General features: G+C 42.8%; 1 protein-coding gene across 2 annotated transcripts in view; it reads left to right on the top strand.

Moving 5' to 3' along the window:
* Nucleotides 1–22393, top strand: part of grid1b (glutamate receptor, ionotropic, delta 1b) — a 409043-nt gene that overhangs the window by 376925 nt on the left and 9725 nt on the right. For both annotated transcript variants that reach the window (XM_048246568.1, XM_048246567.1), the window contains exons 11-14: nucleotides 1493–1829; nucleotides 4717–4855; nucleotides 18081–18276; nucleotides 19741–19907. In XM_048246568.1, the coding sequence (XP_048102525.1) occupies nucleotides 1493–1829; nucleotides 4717–4855; nucleotides 18081–18276; nucleotides 19741–19907 (839 nt within the window). The remainder of the gene's footprint in view (nucleotides 1–1492; nucleotides 1830–4716; nucleotides 4856–18080; nucleotides 18277–19740; nucleotides 19908–22393) is intronic.

Genomic DNA, 22393 nt, shown 5'->3' with positions numbered 1-22393 from the left:
TTAAAAACAGGAAAAAGCCATAGAGAAGAGGGTGGTCTTCAATTGGGTTTTAAAAGTGGCAATGGTTGGAGCAGTCTTAATGTGCTCAGGGAGTTTGTTCTATATCTGGACTGCACTAACAAACACATCAGACCCCTGGACAGCAGCGATTTACCATGGCAACAAATTGTGGAAGCGACCACACATACTTTTCTTCACCACTGGAACAAATGATCCGAGATCACAGATAGGTTATCGAGACTAGACAGCTGCAGCTTTAGAGCTCACCCCAGCCCAGTCGTATCACACAGGAAGTGACCTAACCACCACCCCAGCCCAGTCGTATCACACAGGAAGTGACCTAACCACCACCCCAGCCCAGTCGGATCACACAGGAAGTGACCTAACCACCAGCACAGCCCAGTCGTATCACACAGGAAGTGACCTAACCACCACCCCAGCCCAGTCATATCACACAGGAAGTGACCTAACCACCACCCCAGCCCAGTCGTATCACACAGCAAGTGACCTAACCACCAGCACAGCCCAATTGTATCACACAGGAAGTGACCTAACCACCAGCACAGCCCAGTCGTATCAGACAGGAAGTGACCAAATGACCAGCACAGCCCAGTCGTATCAGCTCTGAAAGTAGTGACCAAACCGCCAGCACAGCGAGTCGTATCAAACAGGAAGCTGACCAACTCTGAAAGTAGTGACCAAACCGCCAGCACAGCCAGTTGAATCAAACAGGAAGCTGACCAACTCTGAAAGTAGTGACCAAACGCCAGCACAGCCAGTTGTATCAAACAGGAAGCTGACCAACTCTGAAAGTAGTGACCAAACCACCAGCACAGCCAGCAAGTCCCTTCCAACATGTGCAGAACTTGTCAAGTCAAGTTTACAACTTTATTTATATAGCACATTTCATACAAAGAGGTCATTCAATGTGCTTTACATAAACAAAAGCAAACAGGAACAGCTAATAAAAACATAGACGGGCAATAGTCAAAGAATAGTTTAAAAAGTAAAGAAGAAGAATAAAATAATAATAAGAAGAAAACATAAAACACACAAGGTGATAGTACTTAAAAGCATAAATGGTTAAAAGTAATAATTAAAACATAAAAAACCAACATAGCAACAATTAAAACGTGGGCTTTACACAGGACGTCTGCACTACACTCTCTACACTAGCTCTCCTTTACGTTCTTATTTGAGCTTGGCGTTGTGGATGGATTTCCACCCAGAACATGCGCTCATTTCTGCAACCCAAACCACTTGGTGCGATCACTTGACTTTACTTAAGTCAGTCCAAGCAACAAGGTGCCTTCCCTGGGTTGAGTAGAGTCAATAAATAAATGAGCCATTCACGCTGTGTGTGCAGTGATCACTTGACTTTACTCAGTGCAACAAGATGTCTTGCCTGGGTTGAGTTGAGTCAATAAACAAATCATGTTTACTCTGTGTGACCCTCTTGTGTTGCCTTACTTTTCCCCCTTCTGTCCTCCAGCGAGCGGACCTGGCGGTGTCGGCCATCACCATCACGCCCGAGCGGGAGAACGTGGTGGACTTCAGCAAGCGCTACATGGACTACTCAGTGGGCATCTTGCTGCGGAAGCCTGAGGAGAAGATCAACATATTCTCGCTTTTCGCACCCTTTGACCTGGCCGTGTGGGCCTGCATCGCGGCCGCCATCCCTGTGGTCGGGGTGCTCATCTTCCTGCTGGCCCGCGTCCAGTCCCTACGGAGCCAGAACCCGCCGCCACCCCCACACCAGCAGGTGTCCACGGTGTCCAGCTCCCTGCACAGCGCCATCTGGGTGGTCTACGGGGCGTTCGTACAGCAAGGTACATGCGTTCTCTACACAGAGCTATCTGGGTGGTCTACGGGGTGTTCTCTACACAGCGCCATCTGGGTGGTCTACGGGGCGTTCGTACAGCAAGGTACATGCGTTCTCTACACAGAGCTATCTGGGCGTTCTCTACACAGTGCCATCTGGGTGGTCTATGGGGCGTTACAGCAGAACCATCTGGGTGTTCTATTCTGGGAGAATAGTCACCACTGCTGAACTACACATGAGAAAAGTCACCACTGCCTCGTCCATTTGAACATGCATGGCGTGACACACGCTGGCTGAATCTGAAGTGTGTTTGCTGCCGCCACCACTGAGGTGCCTTTGAGGGCAGATGTTCAGTCTTCTTCCACCACTGAGGTGCCTTTGAGGGAAGATGTTCAGTCTTCTTCCACCACTGAGATGCCTTTGAGGGCAGATGTTCAGTCTTTAAGGGCAGATGTTCAGTCTTCTTCTGCCACTGAATACCCCGAAAACATGGGAATAAAAGACACGACCACCTTGGCAACTATCCCCCACACCCCCAAACACAGCCTGCTCTGCCAACAACCGAGAGATGCATCGCTCAGTGCCTGGCGCTCTGCCACCTAACCCTGTTGGCTTGTTCGTTGACTGGGCGATTATTAAATCTGAGAAGGCCTTGCCCAGTAGCTCCTCCAAACACCTCAGCCTAATGGTAATGCTTTTACAGCAGGCCCATGTGTGTGTGTGTGTGTGTGTGTGTGTGTGTGTGTGTGTGTGTGTGTGTGTGTGTGTGTGTGTGTCTGTCTGTGTGTGTTGTGTATGAGAGAGAGAGAGAGAGAGAGAGAGAGAGAGAGAGAGCCAGTGAGCCAGTGGTATTGACTGTTTTGACTACATAGCAAAACAAGGTTAGTGGGGTTTAATGATCTGCATTAGCAAGTCTCCAGGAGGTGCCAAGGTAAGAATAATAAGTATGTGCACGATCAGGATGCAATAACATAATCTGAATACTTGATCAAAAGCTTAGAGAGCATATTTCATTTATTAAGATGAGTATGTTTTTTTTTTCAGTCCGTTTTTATTCATCAAAATCATTCTGTTTGGATTAAACTGGACAGTATTCATCATAACAAACCAAGATCTTCAAACAAACAAGGCCCCATCTGGCATCTCTTGTCTCCTAATTCTGTTGCATTTGTTTTTTATTTAACAGTTACATTGTAGTGAAATCAGCTGGTTTGCTCTCATGAGTGACCGGTCACCAGCTGTTAACAGGCCCTCTGCAACTGCAATGCCCAAACACATTGTTGTAAATATGGCATGTCCACTCACAGTGCATTGTTGAACTGTTCTATTGCAATTTTAACATTTGAATACTTTGACTGCGGGACTGCTGTTTAAAGTTGCTTACATTTTCAAATACATTAAAACATGCAGAATCACCCAAAAGAATCAGCACTGAATGCATTGAATCAGACCCAAGAGGGCAAACAAAGCATCTCCTCTCTCCACTCACTCCTGTAACCCCCTCTCTCTCCCCTCACTCCTGTATAGACCCCCCTCTCTCCTGTAACCCCCTCTCTCCACTCACTCCTGTATAGACCTTCTCCACTCACTCCTGTATAGACCCTCTCCTGCCCCCCCTCCACTCACTCCTGTAACCCCCCCCCTCTCTCTCCCAGAGCAGCTCTTCTCTCCACCCCCTTCAGAAACGGCTAAAAGCTGAGTTTCTAAAAGCTTGACTTTTATTCTCCTATACAAGTATTCTGCTGATCTGCAGCTGCCTTGCTGTTTTGTTCTGCTCCTTCCTCTCTTCCACTGGTCCATGCCAGCCTCGCTCCCGGCTCCCTCCAGGGCCACCATCCCCAGCCACACAAGGCCGAGTTAGGGGGCAGGGTCAAGGTCAAGGTCAAGGTCAGAGTCAAGGTCAGGGTGCTGAAGGCTGGTGGGCTACTCCAGTCCAATGCTCTGTTTTCTCCAGCTGAGTCGAGCAACGCTGCATTAGCAGTGAGACACTCAGCACACAGCAGGACCAAGGACCAAACTAGCCAAGGCTTCTCCTCTCCCTCTCTCCTCTCCTCTCCCTTCTCCTCTCCTCTCCTCCTCTCCTCTCCCTCTCCTCTCCCTTCTCTCTCCTCTCCTCCTCTCCTCTCCCCTCCTCCCCTCCTCTCCCTCCTCTCCTCTCCTCTCCTCTCCTCCTCTCCCCTCCCCTCCTCTCCTCTCCTCTCCCTCTCCTCCCTCCTCTCCTCTCCTCTCCCCTCCCTCTCCCTCCTCTCCCCTCCTCTCCTCTCCTCTCTCTCCTTTCCTCTCCTCTGTTCTCTCCTCTCCTCTCCACTCCCTTCTGCTCCCCCCTCTGCTCTCTCACTCATGTCAATATAACGCTGTGTTTGCAATTTGGTCTTTTAAAAACACAGATATCCACTAAGAGTGCACTAAATAAATGTGGGACTAATCTATAAAACTCTCTTTGTATCTGCTGATACAAAACAAAATACATTATTATGTTGGGCAGGACTGATCTACTTTGCTTGTTTCATATAAATGTCAAAGAAGTCACCTCTTTCTCTTCCTCTCTCTCTCCCTTCCCCTCTCTACCTCTCTCTCTCTCTCCCTCCCTCCTTCTCTCTCTCCCTCCTTTCCTCTCTCTCTCCCTTTCGCTCCCTCCCTCCTTCACTCTCTCCCTCCCTCCTTCTCTCTCTCTCCCTCTCTCCCTCCCTCTCCCCTCTCTACCTCCCTCCTCTCCATCTCTCTCTCTCCCTCTCTCTCTCCCTCCCTCTCTCTCTCCCTCTCTTTCTCCCTCTCCCTCCCTCCCTCTCTCTCTCCCTCCTCTCTGTTTCCCCTCCCTCTCTCTCTCTCTCTCTCTCTCTCTCTCTCTCTCTCTCTCTCTCTCCCTCTCTCTCCTCTCCCCCGTGTCTCTGTAGGTGGTGACTCGGTGGTGGGCTCCGTGGCTCTGCGGATTGTGATGGGCAGCTGGTGGCTCTTCACACTCATCGTCTGCTCCTCCTACACGGCCAACCTGGCCGCCTACCTCACCGTCTCACGCATGGACAACAGCATCCGGTAGGTCAACCCCCCCCCACACACACACACATACATTGTACTTCTTTATTTTTGTCTACAATTCAGAATTTGACAGATGTAATAATTGCTCAGAAAACATTCAGTCAGTCAAACACACACACACACACACACACACACATACATACACACACACACACAGGTCACAGCTCATTCTCTCATGTGTCCCCCTAGACCTTTTTTTGATTTGCTATTGGAACGTCACCTATTTCGGCCCTTTTACGTGTATGTGTCATTTAATATTCATTACAAAACAAACCAAGACGGCGAATTCCTAAAGAAACGCAAGCACCCACTCCATAAGTGTATCTAAATTAGCTATGTACCAAAAATGACATTTTAACATGACTCGAAGAGCTGTAAACAGTGTTGTAAGGTTGCGTGGGGCAGTCGTGGCCTACTGGTTAGGGCTTTGGGCTTGGAACCGAAGGGTCGCTGGTTCGATCCCCGACCAGTGGGAACGGCTGAAGTGCCCTTGAGCAAGGCACCTAACCCCTCACTGCTCTCCGAGCACCGCTGTAGCAGGCAGCTCACTGCGCCGGGTTAGTGTGTGCTTCACCTCACTGTGTGTGCACTGTGTGTTCACTAATTCATGGATGGGATAAATGCAGAGACCAAATTTCTTGTATACGCAAGTATACTTGGCCTAGAAACCTGATTTATATTTACATTTTACATTTACGTGTACAAATCCGTTTGGAGCTCCAGTGGAACTTTGATTTTGCGACAAGAATTCTCGACCTAACCGTTGATGACAAATAGGGCAGCCCAGCACCAAACTCCAAGCATTGTAAACAAAATCGGATTTTTAAAGGGGTGGTTCAGGATTTTGGACATAGGACCTCATTTCCAAGTAAGCAAGTGTGATATTTATCAGTGGAGACCGTTTTCAACACGTTTCATCCAGTCTTTCTAATTGCAGAGTTTGCAGGTGCTAGGCTAGCGTAAGTCAACGGTATGTGCTAGCCTGCCACTAAAGACAGTCTTACCCACTCCAAAGTACACCCGAGGCAAATAAATTATAACGCCAGACTATCGATATAAATGTCTGTATTGACAGTGTTATTTGTAACGTTATTCTATCCTTGCATTTCAACGATCGCATTACATTTTGAGGGACTAGTTTCTTAGCAGCGGCGGAATTATACTTGCTCCGGTTAGTAGTACTTGCGAAAAGTAAACAGTAAAGCGACTCCAATGGGGATACCTAGTAGTAGCCTTGGTAATATCAGTCCGCCCGCTGAGTTGCAAAATGACTACTAACAACTTTAGGGACCAAAGTATAATTATTGCAACGCGATGCAAGGGTAGTTGTATTTCTTACACTATTCTATCAACACAGACATTTACATCGATTGTCTGAATTTGCCTCAGGTGTACTTTGGAGTGGGTAAGACTGTCTTTAGTGGCAGGCTAGCACATACCGTTGACTTGCGCTAGCCTAGCACCTGCTTGAACTCTGCAATTAGAAGGACTGGATGAACGCGTGCTGAAAACGGTCTCCACTGATAAATATCACACTTGCTTACTTGGAAATAAGGTCTTATGTAGTATAATTTGTATTTTTGTAATTTGTATTTTAGTATATTTTTATATATTGTATTAAGTGTTAGTATAATTTGTATTTTAGTATATTTAGCATATTCTTTATCTTCTACTGTCCTTACTGCTTAGTTGTGTTTTTATATTATATACTTTAATTACTCTTTCTGCTGTTAAAGAATGTGTTTGTGTTGTATGTATGCTGCTGCTGAGACCTTGAATTTCCCCTGGGGATCAATAAAGTATCTATCTATCTATCTATCTATCTATCTATCTATCTATCTAAAAAGCACCTGATAAGAACTTTGTGAATTTGTATGAACATTTGAAGAGTAAATAAAAAATAGAAATAATTACCCCAGAAAGTCCCAGAAATATGACTTGAATAGAAGTTAGTTAGTTATTTACAATTCATTGATAAACTTTTAGAATACTTTGAGCACTGATGCAGTCAGCATAGGCCTCTTACATTGATTGCAGGTAGGTTCATTCTGTTTTCGATGGCTAACGCGAAACAGCGGCAAAACAACCACCAGTGGACAAAAAGAGTATTACATGTGTATTGTTAAGACTTGCCATAGAGAATGAATGGGGGAAATTACGGAGGTTATAGTTTGACATGTCGTACTCCCGTGCGTGGGCCAGATGCTATATACCACGGACATGTTTTGGGGGGCCACCCAAAATGAGGTGGCGGGCCGTAGTTTGAGGACCACTGCCTTAAAGCAGTAAAATCTTCTCCAATAAGATTATTCTGTCTTATTCAGACATATCCAGACACTTCAGATGAGCAAAGGTCCCCTTCTCTGGCTGTGGACTGCAGACGTCTGTATATTGCACGGTACTTCAGCCTTATCATCCTGTGCATCGTAAATTGCTGGTTGTTAATTTGTTTTTATATCATCGACTCTCCAAAAATGACATGTTGGCATTTTAGTGTGGATAATCCAGTGAGCTGAAAGGTAATGCTAATTAAAGCTCAATTGAGTTATGCAGTGCACTTTGTCTGGTCTGCCAAAAAAACTCCCAGAATGCAAGTAATCAAATCAAATGCAAGAATCAAATAATCAATTATAAAGTTAATAGGAAAGACAGTTTACCAAAACCTGGGCTGTTCTTTTCGCCATTGGAATGAAGTTCCAATGAACTATATGTATGAATGAAGTTGATACATATACACTGTGTGTATGTACAGGTTCCAGGTGGGAATTAGATTGTAGCTTGATCTGGTGCAAAGCATCCTTTCTCTCTCTGTGATTTATGCAGTTTTGACATAAATGTGTATGTGAATGTAGGTGTAACAGATAAATGCATAAGTGTATGTAAATGATCGTATTAATCATATAATGTTATACATTCAATATATCTACACAACCAGATAATGGTAAAATATTCAAATACAAAGTTAATCAAATATACAGGATAGAAACTTTAGTGCTACTTCCTCCATTTTCATGCAGCGGTACTGCATCTAGAACGTGGGAACGACTTGTCCTATAGATTGAGAACTTGCAGGCCATGTCACGTGTGAAACTTAAACTTAAAACATAAACAACCAACGATTGGTTACCTGCATGGATCAGCCAACACAAACACAAGTGCCCATTGGAGGTCCTGATCCTGATCCTGATACAAAGACAAAGACAAATAAAACAGTGTAAACATCACAACACTCAATAAATAAAACAGTGTAAACATCACAAAATACTTACATTTCAGTGATATATGACATTTGCAATATAGTAATGCCATGACTTTTAATAACATTTATTGTTCTTCCTGCCACAACAACGTATTAAATCCCTGTTACATCATCAAGGACTAATTCAGTCATTGATACCAAGAGACTTCCAGAAGACGGAAGTCAAGACTTGAAGAAGCATTCACGTAGTGTGTGAAAAAAAGGGAAACATGAAATAGGACTACCATAGCAAAAATATATGAATTGTGTCTTTTCTAGCTGTCTGTTTATCTGCTAAGTGTTCTATTCTAAAACCCTACGGTATTAATTGCAAGCTTAACAGCTGTTATCACGACATCTTCACTTTAATAATAAGTATTTTTCTTTGTTTACGTTGTTGTGCAGACTTTCAATGGCATTAGCCTCTTTGCAAACTCTAATTGCAAGGCCTAACAATATGTTTCAGCCACATACAGTAGACAATAGCAGTGAGTGTGTTATTTGTAATATTGACAAATTATTACAGCCATTTCAGTCCTTCTGTCATCATAATAAATTAGTTATGCACATTAACAATAGCCCCTGCAACAGACAGACAGGCAGCCACGAGCACAGAGTTTAGATTGATTAGTACTGTATTAAACAAATGTCAGTCAGTAAACATTTCGAGATGATTCAACAATTACAGCACTAAGCAGTTCCTTCAAGACATGTAAACATAACCTTTGAATTTGTTAATATTTAATATCTATCAAGCACTTATCTAAATGAAATCCCACGAAGTTGTGGAATCGTGTTGTCACATTTATTGTCACCATTGTAAATTTTAACTTAATGTGAATATGGTGTATTCCACTGATATTTGTTTTGAGGGATTTGTAATGCTTTTGTGTGTGTGTGTGTGTGTGTGTGTGTGTGTGTGTGTGTGCGTGTGTGTGTGTGTTTGAAGGAGGTTGTTGTGTCCTTAATTAATGATGAAGCATCAGTATAAAGCAAGCCCTCCAAACAGGAGTTATGATGGGAACAAACATGTTTGGCATGCAGAGAGATCAGCGAGAGACAGGAGAGGCCCGAGCGAGCGAGTGAGTGAGCGAGCGAGGGATTAAATCAAACAGAGTGAGTTTACCACTTCAAAGCTGCCGCATCAAAGTCACAATTAGATTCCCCTCTTTGGCTCCTCTGTCTCTGATTCGCTCGCCACTTGATCTCGGGATTATGGGATTGGAGCACTGCGGCCCTCATCTTTATTTTAAGGTGCTGACATCCCCAAAGTGGCCGTGCGCGGCTGGCAGCCACAATGCGGTTGTTGGAGCAATTTTTGAGGATTCAGTCTCCAAGTATCTCCCTCTGTGGGAAGATGTCAGAACTTAATGAAACTGAATTATTTATTGCATTTAAATGACTCCCGGTCTTTGACGGAGTGCTCGGGATCCCTGCTTGTGTTCACTTATTTACTTATATTTTGGAACATGAATGGGACTGAAATGTATGAAGTTATTATTTATAGCTGCTGGTCCTTTAAAGAAAATAGATATTTTGAGCAATATGAACACTCTGTGTTGGCCTTTGCTCACACTTTGTGCAATGGAATTTAATTAGTTAGCATTAATTGGCATTGGCCACTGCTAACGCAGACTGAGCTCACCTCGTTATATCAGTCATTCAAATTATGTATTCAGAAACACAACTCTCTCCCCATCCCCACCCCCCCCCCTCACTCCCACCCTCTCCTCATTCTCCCTGTCTTGGAACCTATGGGCGTAGTCACATGATAACGCACAGCCACTATGCCTTGAAAACACTGTCTTGTAACCTATAGGCATAGTCACATGATAACACACAGCCACTATGCCTTGAAAACATTGTCTTGTAACCTATAGGCATAGTCACATGATAACACACAGCCACTATGTAACCTATGGGCATAGTCACATAATAACACATAGCCACTATGCCTTGAAAACACTGTCTTGTAACCTATGGACATAGTCACCTGATAATGCACAGCCACCATGCCTTGAAAACACTGTCTTGTAACCTATGGACTTCTATACTGAATGAATATGCATGCAGTGCAGGTCTTTAGACCAAACACAAATCACCATCCTATACTGACCTATCAACTGTACAGTCTAGCAAAACACAGTGTAGCCTTAGTGCATTAATCTACTAATGGGTTCAGGGCATCATGCACTTGATTAGGTGCATTGCATGTGTCATTGCACATTTATAGATTTGCATATGAAGTTGCCCAATTGTCCACAGTAAACAAGGGCACGTTCCTGAATTGTCAAAAGTTGGCTCAGTAGTCTGATCAAGGTTCTTGCTCCACTTTACTGATTTTAAACGCAGAACTATGTGGGGCCAGAGTGATTTGTAGATGAATGACTGAGTTAGTTTGGGATCAGAAGTAGAACATAGAATCACACGTTTTAATAACATTCTTTGTCTCCAGAAAAACATTTTGTTTTTAGTTGTGTGATTCCGCAGCCACAGTGACAATAAATATGGGAAATATGCCTACGCCTTATTATCATCTCTCCATCTGGGGGTTTCAATCCAGAGCTAATTTAATTAACTTGGTCTCTGTTTTTCTTAAGTGACTAGCCTATTTATCCAAAACGCTAACGCGTTTGTGAAATACTTGTTATTTATTGATCTGCCAGAGAATATCCACTGCGATCACACACCAGGAAGTTCATTTGTAATATGGAGTGTTTTATCTCAGTCCAGGGAGTTATTTTGTAATATGGAGTGTTTAATCTCAGTAGTAGGTCTCGTCTCTGACTAATTTCTCATACCTGACTAATTTCTCATATCTGACTATGATCAATGACACGATTAAAAGACCAACAACTGAATTAGAACAATCCTTGTGCGAGTTCTCACAGCTTTTCCTACCAGCACCAGGGCTGCCAACTTTTCAAAAAACCTTGGAGTGAGATTTGGTGGGGCCAACCAAAATTTTGCTGCGGAAATTTTTGTTTGGCTCATTTAGCATTATACCGTACAGTAAAAAAAAAGCATTACATCAGTGGTTCTCAGGTGTAGGGACCAGGCATGGACAGATTATGAACTTTCGGGCCCCTGGGCCCACATGTATAAGGGCTCCCCACTAATTGTCGCACATGTGGAAGGGGGTTTGGGGTCTTCCCCAGAATTTTCTTCATTTGTTTGATGTGATTTCCTGTATTCTGGTGCATTTTGGTAGCTTAGAAATCTAGAGACACCCTAGCGGCAGCAAATTACATTTGCTTCCAGGGCTAGTCTAGCAACTCTCCGTTGGCTTGTGAGCTCGAAAAATTAAACTTCTATCAGGCCAATCAAATCGTCTATAGAGTCGTTAGGGGGGCATAACATAATGATTGATGGCAGAGTTGCAACGGTTTGGCTTAAATTCCCTGCTACTTGAAAACAAAGAAGATGGATATTGCTGTTGCCCAACAGTGTGACACGAGTTACGCTTGTTTTGAGATGGCAAAAGTTTGAACTAGCCAACTAAATTCAATCAGATTCATAGCCTACATCCTGATGTGTTGATATTGAGGCAATGATTCCATGCAAAGGCTTGGGCTTCAGGGCACCCTGACACCTTGGGCCCCTGAGTCTGGGCCCAGAATGCCCGTGCAGTAATCCATCCCTGGGACCAGGGTCCCAGAGTTAAATGAACATTGGTATCAAAAGGATCTAGCCTACTACTAGGACCATGGGCGTCGGAGGCATTGTGAAAGTGGGTGGGACATTTCAGAGGGGGGCTATGGGGGTCCTCCCCCAGAAAAACATTTTTGGACTAGATGCAATTTCCTGAATTCTGGTACATTTTAACAGGTTATTTAGATACTTCTATATAACAAAATAAAGTCAGCCTACGAAATTAATAAAAAGTAAATCATGCATAATTTAAAAATAACTCAATAGGCTACTTGGCTACGCAATAAGGTTTCCATTACAGCACCCAGAGCGTTCAATGAACGCATGAAAGCGGATGGTTTGTTTGAAATCCCGACACTCTTTCAACTACATGGAACGTAATAGTGATCATCAAATACCTCCCCAGATTTCAGTGCCCATCAGTCCGAACATTTAACAATATAATCAAACAGTCCAAAAGTAAATTAAATATCAAACTAAACCGAAAATGTCATGCTTTTGAAGGCCTACCAGTATGCCGCTCCAAGAAACGCATGTCTCAAAATAAAACTCGCATAAGAAATAAAGGGCTGTCTCGAATACAATCCTGCCCCTAAAGGCCTGTACTTTGTCTTAAGACCCCGGCCATAATTTGAGGATTTACAGTATCTAAGTAGACAAACTGGCTTCAGATATCCAACAGAGTGAATAGAGATTGTGCAGTCTTAGCTGTGGTTAGTGACGTGATGCTGTTAATGGGGAGTTTTACATAGCCTAGCGTAAACCTATAGGTTATTATTTGGCGTACCTATAAGGCTTTTTACCTTATCAGAAGTGAGGGGGATGACTGATCTCATCTATTGGGGGGGTCCAAACTAACAATTTTAAAAAGTGGGTGGGTGTTTTGTAAGAATTTAAGAAATGTTTGTATATTTTAACTTTTAAATGCATCAATCAGGTGCACTTTCAAAATAAATTCAGAGGTCAAACTTGCTTATTTTTATGGAAATATTTGTGCTGTAGTCTAAGCTATTTTGCACTTCAGAATTATAACCATGCACACACAGGTGGAATAGTTATGGTGATATTGCAATAAGTTCACAACCAAAAAACATATGCTACATTTCACAGTTCAGAAATGTTCAAAATGTGTGTACATTTCAGCACTCAATGAAATTATGCAGAAGTGGTCACCTGTGTTATTCAGCTGGTTTATTTAAGATAATATATTGGTCATTGTAATGGCCATAGCCTATAGCCTACATGCTATTCCTTTTTCAGGATGTACCCATATCTGCATGATGTGAATGTTTGCATATGGCTTATGTCAGGCTTTATATCAATATTTGTGTCTAGTTATTTGATTTTCTTCATATTTTTGCATTAATGTCACTAGGAAGCATGCCAATATAAATATATTCATTTATCTGTAATGGGATTGGCTGGAACCTGACAATATAAGAACCATGATGGTGGGATAATCTATGGCTGAGCAATTTACAAAAATGTATGTAGGCCTACTGACAAATAGTTTACATTAGAATACATTATAATTTCGCCCCAATGAGGCTATGTAGAAATGTGTTGCAATTTCAAAACCGGATTACTCAGGAACCACTTATTGCACAGAGGCATGCTTTATATCCTCGTATTCGGTACGGTCTGCTGTTTATTGTGATATTGGGTTTGCCACGTGTTGTGTGAAGGGTTAGTGAAATATTAAACCGAGAGTAATGGGTGTGCACTGTGTGCAAAATCCAAATATGATTAGCCTAAATTGCACCTCGGTTCAATGTTAATTTTCTCGCGAACCATTTATCACAGCAACTTGGCGCTAATATAATTGGAAAGCTTAGATTCCGCACGTTCACCTGATGTGTGATATCATATGTATGGGTTTAGTTTAGTTGAACCTCATCTGCCAGGTATTTGACCTACCAGGTTGACACTTCAGCGTGAAAAATACTCAATAATACTCAAAGCATACCTGAAGCCAGGGAAATGCGAGGGAAATGCGCCTGGGACGGCTTCTGAAGTATATCGCAAATGAGAGAAAATTTAGAAAATTCCACAGACAGGGGGTGCTCTTGAACCCTCACACCGTCTCTGAAAGCATAACCGTGGCTCAACAGGTAGATCTATAGATAGGCTAAACTCATTTTTCAGGCATCTGACCGACCGGGTTGACACTTCAGCGTGAGAAATCGGGGGTGTGGTGTGTGAGTGTGTGAAACTAATCAAATGCGTGTGTCTCACGGCCAATGCGTGAGAGTTGGCACCTATGCAGCACTTAATATCCCTTGACCACTGTGTTGCTCTTGTATAATGGCGACTAAACTACAGGTATTAATTGAAGCTAATGATTGATGTTTAATAGGGCCAAAACAAGTGTGGTCGTGTTGTTAAATGTGTGGCTTTGCATTACATTTTATAGAAAGCTGCAGAATATGTGTTAAGATTAAAGTGTATATGACTCTTTATCCATATCTTACCAGCAGGGCAGCACAATTATATCAAAGATCCTTGATTACTAGCAAGATAGAGCAACGTAATTCGTTACTATGGGAGCAAAACGGGACAGTTCTGGTCTGCATACAGTAAGTGGGAGTGTCACCTTAAGTCACTAAATAAACTTTCTCTCTTAATAAGCAGTAAGAACAGATAAACATAATTGTGTTCACAGTATTATTGTCTATAATCATGTATGATACCAATGAATCATTCTTTAGGACATGATATGAATAATTTAATTAGTCATGTGAACCGAGCTAGCTAGCTAGCTAACGCTAGCTTAAAATGCTGTACAAGTGGATGGGAGTAGCCAGAGTAGCTATGGCAATACAGCTATGCGCTAACAAGTGACTAGTAGTTGAAGGACTTCGCTTAAACTTAATATACTGTTGCAAATTCACTTGAGTATAAACTATCCACTTTAACTAATGTCAGTAATGCTATTCAGCTAGTTGTCATTTCAAAGAAATTATACTTCTCCGTTTAAAATGTTACCTTAGCTAAGAGGCTAGCTAGCATGCTAACAACCGGACAGTAACTGGCAGCAGCATGGTCTGATATTAAGTTATTTTATTACAAATCCGAACACTTAAATTAAAAAAATTACACTTTTAGGCTTGAAATGATCCCAAACACTTCCAGATTATGACAAAATTTTCCAAAAAACCCTCAACAAATCCAGAAAGACATAATGACCAATTTATTGGTAAAATTCCACAAGTCTCCATTGACATTAATGCAGCGAGGGTTTACTCTGGTCTGCATAAAGGGGGATTTTCCCCCCTCCCCCTTGCAATACCGTAAAACTCCAAATAATAGCCCGGGCTTTTATTTTCCCAACTCGCCAAACTGCACCGGCTAGTATTAGAGACAGGTGTCTATATGAGACAGGCCTTTATTATTGAATTAATTATTTCAAACACACTGAATGTCTACCCATATGACTAGGCTATCTGATGACAATTACGGATCATCATTCATTTAGTGTTGAGATGTTGTTCACTGAGTGAGATACAGTAAGATCAAAATAGCGGGGATAGCCAGAACAGATGAAACACGTTTTAATTAAACGTAATCTACAAAGAGATCGTATCACACTGAAAGCTAATATTTTGTCACTAGCAAATAGCCTATATCGGTCCTTTGTCAAATACAGTTGCATTATCAGCCCTGACCAAAACCGTTCAGGAATTATTTATGCAAAAGTGGAACGTGCTTAATGTTTCATTCTCCCTCATTTTCGCATTTAATGAAACAGCATGAGAGAGCATGAACCATATTGTTTCTCCCGTTTTGTATTTGCCAAATTTGACAACAGTCTACATTCAAATCATAGCCTACTTCCAGGCTCGCGGGAACATATTTTTGACCAGGGGTGCTAAATAACAAAATAATCATGTCCGACGATTTCTCCCCCAGCATATGATTTGAATTTAGACAGCTAAATACGCCATTTCACCGCCGTGTATGAGTAGGTCTAAGAGTGAGAAGTTTTATAATGCCCTGGGCAGCCACATTCCACTGCAACTATGCGCAGCACTTGCCACTCCGACTCATCAATAAAAACTGTGCGCGCACACACCAGTCCCATAGAAGTGCACTTGACTTTACATCATTAACCTATTTCAGTAGGTTATATAGCCAGAGAATGTCCGTAGACGGCTCTGATATAGCCTAGTCTAAGGTAAATTCCTTTTCTGACTTCTTTCTCGCCATGGCATTTAGAATAAAGAATAACGTTCGCGAACCGTTCTGGTTTTGTTGCCAGCATAAAAACAAGCTTACCATCGGCCTATCCGCACATTTTAAACACAAGGGATGAATTGAACGATGACGAAGTCGGACATATAGGCATAGTTCATATTGGAAAAAAAGTTATACAATTTGGAACTCTAGCTTTTCCCCACCGCAGTCTTTTAATGCCATCTAATCATAACGTGCGCAGTCTGCGCCATACTTAAGCCCAAATCACACCCAAGATTCGCAACGAGATGAGCAGCAACTTGATGCAACATTCTAAAACCTTGCAACTGTGACCAGACATGTGATTGCTTTGCGACGGCTTGTAACGACGTGCAACATCTAATTCGTACTGCTGTAACCTCCTTTCTGTAACATTCATGTCATGTCATTGCGAATCTTTAAACAGACGATCTGACGGGTTTTAGAAGATTAAATACAACCCGAAACTAAAAAACAGACCAGGCCTCTACTGGAGACCGGCCTTTAACCCAAACCTGTAGCCACGCCAGGCGTTTAAAAGAGACAGGCGTCTCTTAGGGACTCGGCGATTATTTGAAGTTTTACGGTAATCAAACGCGGAAATTGTCGAACGTTTGCGCCTCTCGCTCTGCTTTAACCCTCTCTGATTATATCTGTCTGTGTGAACTTCAGCACCTAGTGTTAAAACCTAATCACATGCATCTTTGACTTTGTCATTTGTCAATGTCACTGTGGACGTCGCTATTGTTAGTTCTTTCCTGGCTTTTCACACTTTTCATCATAATTTTAGTCATCTAATCTAACACACTCTAGTAGAGGACATGAAGAGCCCAGAGGCTTTCCTCACTCTTTTTTACACAACATCCAGGACCCTCACCACTGTTGTTGTCATAGCAGCCATCAGAGTGCCTCAGGCCAGCTGTTGTGAAGGCTTCATTAACACACGGCCTTACCCTTGGATCAGGAGCTCCTTCACAGCCAGGCGAGATGGGCTTAGTTGTGTTCTGCCCTGCTTTGAGTGGCCCCAATCACACGGCACCACTGTGGACACACTATGGCTTGTCATCCCCAACCATTTTGCTATTGTTTGTTTTTTTGTTTGTTTTTTGTTTTGAAGTCTGCATTATGTTTGTGTTGTTTTTCTCAACCCACCATTGGCACTTATCGAGGAGCTGTGAGGAGAAGACTGTAATTGAGAGCCTATCCCCCTCAAGTCCAAATTACTTTCTTTCTTTCTTTCTTTCTTTCTTTCTTTCACTCTGTGGAGAAACAAAAGAACGAAGAGAACAGACTCAGGAGTCTAATTGGGCAATTTTGGACCCAATTCTGGGGAGTTGTTTAGTTTTGAGGATTGACTCCAACTGGATGGATTTGCGTTATGCAGTCACAGACTACTTGTAAATGTGTAACAAGTGGGATATCTGTAGATGATGCATGCTCTTCAAAAAAGAAAAGCGATAATCATCTCGAAAAACAATCATCTCTGGACGCAGCTTTCCAAAACAACCACATGACCGCGGCAGTTACAGTATTTCTGTCTAGTCTGACTGTGATGATCCCTTCAACCCCTGAGTCCATTCAAAACTAAAAATATATATTGTATCACAGCTATTCACACAGCAAAACAGAACACATTTACTGGGTACATACTGAATTGGGGTCTTGGGGCTGCAGCAAAATAAAGGCTGCGTTGTGTATCTTAGAACAGCCAGTCGCAGCCATCTAAGTATAAGTATACCGTATACTCTTTTGATCCTGTGACGGAAATTTGGTCTCTGCATTTATCCCAATCTGTGAATTAGTGAAACACTAAACACTGCTACAGCGGCGCTCGGGGAGCAGTGAGGGGTTAGGTGCCTTGCTCAAGGGCACTTCAGCCGTGGATGTGGGCATGGGAGAGCAGTGCTCAACCACTTCCCCCGCCCACATTTTTCCTACTGGGTCGGGGATCGAGCCGGCAACCCTTCGGTTACAAGCCCAAAGCGCTAACCAGCTGGCCATGGCTGCCAAATCTCCAGGTCATCAGCTCGCTGCACTGGAAACAAAGTGCAGGCTACCTTATCCTAACCGCATGCTTTATGTGTGTGTGTGTGTGTGTGTGTGTGTGTGTCCATCCTACAGCACTTTCCAGGACCTGGCGAGGCAGGTGGACCTGGCGTACGGTACAGTGCGAGACTCGGCCGTATATGACTACTTCAAAGCCAAAGGCACCAACCCGTTGGAACAGGACAGCACCTACGCCGAGCTGTGGAGGACCATCAGCAAGAACGATGGACAGGACTACTCCGTGTCCAGCCCCTCCGAGGGCATCCGCAAGGTACGTGCACCTGGACGCAGATCCACTCACACACAGTGAAGCATGATGAAATCAAAGCCACTCACACACTCACATGGAAAGAAACACATTCACACATCCTAAAAAAACCTTATAATAAAGCAACATATTCACACATCCTAAAAATACCCTTATAATAAAGCAATACAGTCACACATCCTAAAAATACCCTTATAATAAAGCAACACATTCACACATCCTAAAAATACCCTTATAATAAAGCAACACATTCACACATCCTAAAAATACCCTTATAATAAAGCAACAAAGAGAAAACTTAAGAAGCATTCTCCTTCCATGAAACACAAATCCTCTCACACTTGATTATCTGCAACTTGTGTGTTAGGTAAGTCAGGATCACTAATGATATGCTGTACAAATTCATTAAGTACATATCAGTGCATATCATTACAACAGATAAGACTGAGATCCAGAGAGCCGAACCACCAGTGCTCTTGAGCTATTCCTGAAACTTTATCATGTTGTTTTGCTAAACAGCTAACAAAAATGCTAATCGCTGCAATACCAAATTTATTTTCCTTTTTTGCTAGCATTTAAATAATGAAGTCTCTTTTTTTGTTCTGAAAAGCATTCCCCAATTATTGAAACAGCTCATTTATGTTTTTGTCAGAAGTGGAAGTGTGTGAAATGTCAAATATTTGCCTATCCCTTAGTTCAGTGTGGAAGTGGGAGATTCCGTATTCAGCATTATGCTTCTTCTTTTTATTAGCATATCACACATGTTGACATTTTACTGATGAATAAGTGTTTACCGCTGCCATTTTGTACTTCTCAAAGACTGTCTTTTTCTTTTACAACTGTGAAGCAAAGTTTGTTGTTTGACAACTGGCAGAATAATCACAAGAGAGAGGAAAAGTACAGCGTGAACACACCACTTGTAGGGGCTGAAAAGAGAGACCTAACTTTTGTGTTTGCAAAATGTCATGCAAATTATGCAGTGCTTCGATAAACATGGTAATTACTGTTTATGAAATTACACGAAACACAAATGGAATGGGACACAAAAAGGTTATTACAAACCACAACTCTGCTGTCTAAACGACTGTGTGCCAACATAGCCCTATCAATGTGGCAACATTTTTGGATGCTTTCATTGAATGTAATGGGTGTGTTTAAGCATAGTGCCATTGCTACCTGACTATCGGTCAGCCAGAGTTGGAAGTCCAGTCCCACTGCTGTGTGTCACTTAGCGTCTGCTATAAATGCCAGTCACAATACATTATTTCTGTTGGTATCATTCATTTAAAAAACTGTTCACTGTTTTTATTTGAAAGCTGCTGTGGACAAAAGCATCTGCTAAATCATATAACCATAAACATAACCGTTATTGCATTTTCAACATTAAAAACATCCATTGATCTGAGAAAATAACCGGTGCATGTTGCAATAATGATACACACAAATCATCTGACCTTTTTTCTGTAGGCCAAGAAGGGGCCGTTTGCGTTCCTGTGGGACAAGGCGGTGGTGGAGTACGCCGCCCTGACGGACGACGACTGCAGCATCACCGTCACGGGCAACAGCCTCAGCAGCAAGGGTTACGGCATCGCCCTCCAGCACGGGAGCCCGTACCGAGATCTCTTCTCCCAGAAGTAAGTCCCCAAACGGGAGTCTCTACCCACACCCACTCCCCCGGATCCCAGAAACATGTCCGCCATTAAACAGGTGTTGCTCTCCCTGCCTACCGCCACTAGGACCTCCTCTCCCAAAAGTCATTCCCCCATTAGAGGTCCTTACTGACACCCCACAGAAAGCCCTGCCACCAGCACACCCAGAGGCAGCCGTACAGCCTGCTGACAAGCCTCAACAGCGTTTTACTCAGGGCCCCCTCTGCCTACCACCACGAGAGCTCTTCTCACAAGAGTGAGTCCTCGTAGTTCCAGGGACATGGCCGCCCCAATGCCTGCTGACAAATCCCTACAGCGTTTTACAGTTCGCACTCTCTGCCTAAAGCTGTTTTTATAGGGCAGTAAAGAAGCCTTGACCTTGGAGATGGCAGAGCTGTGCTCTTCTGTTTGAGCTGCATTCACACACACACACACACACACACACACACACACACACACACACATACAGCATCTGAAGGCTGCTGTAAAAGATGGCATTTCATACTTCAGTAGATACGTTTTGGTTTGGAGCAATTTACAGTGCAGCAGGAGATGTTTTATCAAGGCACCTGGTTCCCTGGAGGACAAAGCCCAGTGGCCTCTGACCTGCAGCATCAAAGGACAGCATAAACTCTTATATCATAACGCAAGATACACACTTTACTATTTTGGCATGACTATAAATCTATTTGTTGTTACCAAAACAAGTTATATATAATGGGTCCTAGTGTGCACACAGGACCTTAGTATCCCACTACAAGATTCTAGCATATGATGATAACATTTTCTAGAACTTCTATTTGATGAACGGTTCTTCGGTCATCGTCCTGAAACGTCTGTCCCAACTAAGGTGTAGTTTGGTAGAGGATAAACACAAGGATCACCTATCTGATCCAAATCTGGCTAACAGTGTAGCATTTCTCTGCACCCGAACTTGTCCATTTGGCCTGGACAGTATAAGTATATATACTTTATTGATCAGTACTCTGTAGTGCTCCCCTGTCTCTCTAGTGACCTCCCACGTGTCCTGTGTTGCAAGTGAGCAAGTCACAGAGGAGTTTGGGCTCATTTGACTTCAGTGGCCTTCTGTGTCACTTAGCCAATTAGCTCTCCTCATTAACGCTCCTGTAACGACGTTAGCATAATCTGTGATGACTGAGGAGGTTTGCGGTTCCTCCCACTGCGTCAGTATTTAGTTTAATACGGTATGAGAAATAATGCACACAATAAAAACACAATAAAAACATGATGAAATATAATAAAGGTTTTGTGTGTGGGATGGAGTATCCTTTGCAGGGAATACGGTCTGATAAACTGTCGTAATTTCTTGGTTCAGGGATTAAAGAGGCCCTTCAAGTAAGCGCCCTGTTTGGAGTTATAATTACCACAGAGGATAATAAAAGAACTCATTTAAATGTCTAATTGTTATTGGTGCATCCATGCCATTGTGTATGAGTGTGAGAGTATAATTCACACCAAGTTCCCATTCATCTTACTCAGTGGAGCCTTCTTTGTGGATTTTTGTTTATTTTTCATTTTTGTTATTATATTTTATTATTTATTTAGTTTTACTTCATGCACCCCTGTGCTATTTCAAGTTGAACCCAAAACTCTTGTTTCATTAATTTCACTTTCTAATGCCTTCAGATTATCCATTACAAATTGATCCCATTGCGACAACAGATGCGGGCAGATTGTCTAAATCTGCCCATAATAACTTGTAACCAATTAAGAGGGTATAATTATACCGGCAACTGGATTTGGGGAAACGGAAGACTAATTCACTCCTCGCGCACATCTTTCATCGATCCCCCCAAACAAGACTCATGACTCAATAGCGTGCAACACTGAGACGGCACTGAGAGGGGGCGGAGTGCGTGCAGAAGCCTTCCAGCTAGACGTACCCTGACAGAACTTACCCTAACAGACTCTTGTGCATGTGGGAGAGAGTGGGTTAGTGAGAGAGAGAGTGAGGGAACATGCTATATATATATATATATATATATATATCACATGAATATGTAACTGTTAGTGGTTAGTGATAAATGTTTAAATGTTTGTTAAATGTTTGCTTTTGGCATGGCAAGGCCCGGAAAGGATACTGAAGACAATTACAAACTGATTCACTCGAGCAAATGCAAAGGCCGGATTGGCCCGGCTTTGTTGTCACACGGTAAACTGAAGAAAATCCTCATGTTCTTCACAGGCACAAATACAATGTGTCCTCTCCGGCTCTCCGTAGTTTAGCTCCATCTGTTTGTGTTGATGGTGCCATTTCACAGCCAAGGGCATATGTAAAGAGATAAAGAGCAACAATAAACATGCTTTGACATTAGAGAATCCCCTGGAGAAATTAGCAACTAGCAACCAGCCACTGCAGTCATTGGTTACTAATACAGTTGTCCCACCCCCACATTAACTGATACAGTTGTCCCAGCACATTAACTGGTTATAGCCAGTGAAGCTCAACC

Source organism: Alosa alosa, chromosome 6, assembly GCF_017589495.1.
Source record: "Alosa alosa isolate M-15738 ecotype Scorff River chromosome 6, AALO_Geno_1.1, whole genome shotgun sequence".
Lineage (NCBI taxonomy): Eukaryota > Metazoa > Chordata > Actinopteri > Clupeiformes > Clupeidae > Alosa > Alosa alosa.
Note: the sequence above shows the minus strand (reverse complement) of the source record. Positions and strands in the feature narration are given on the sequence as shown.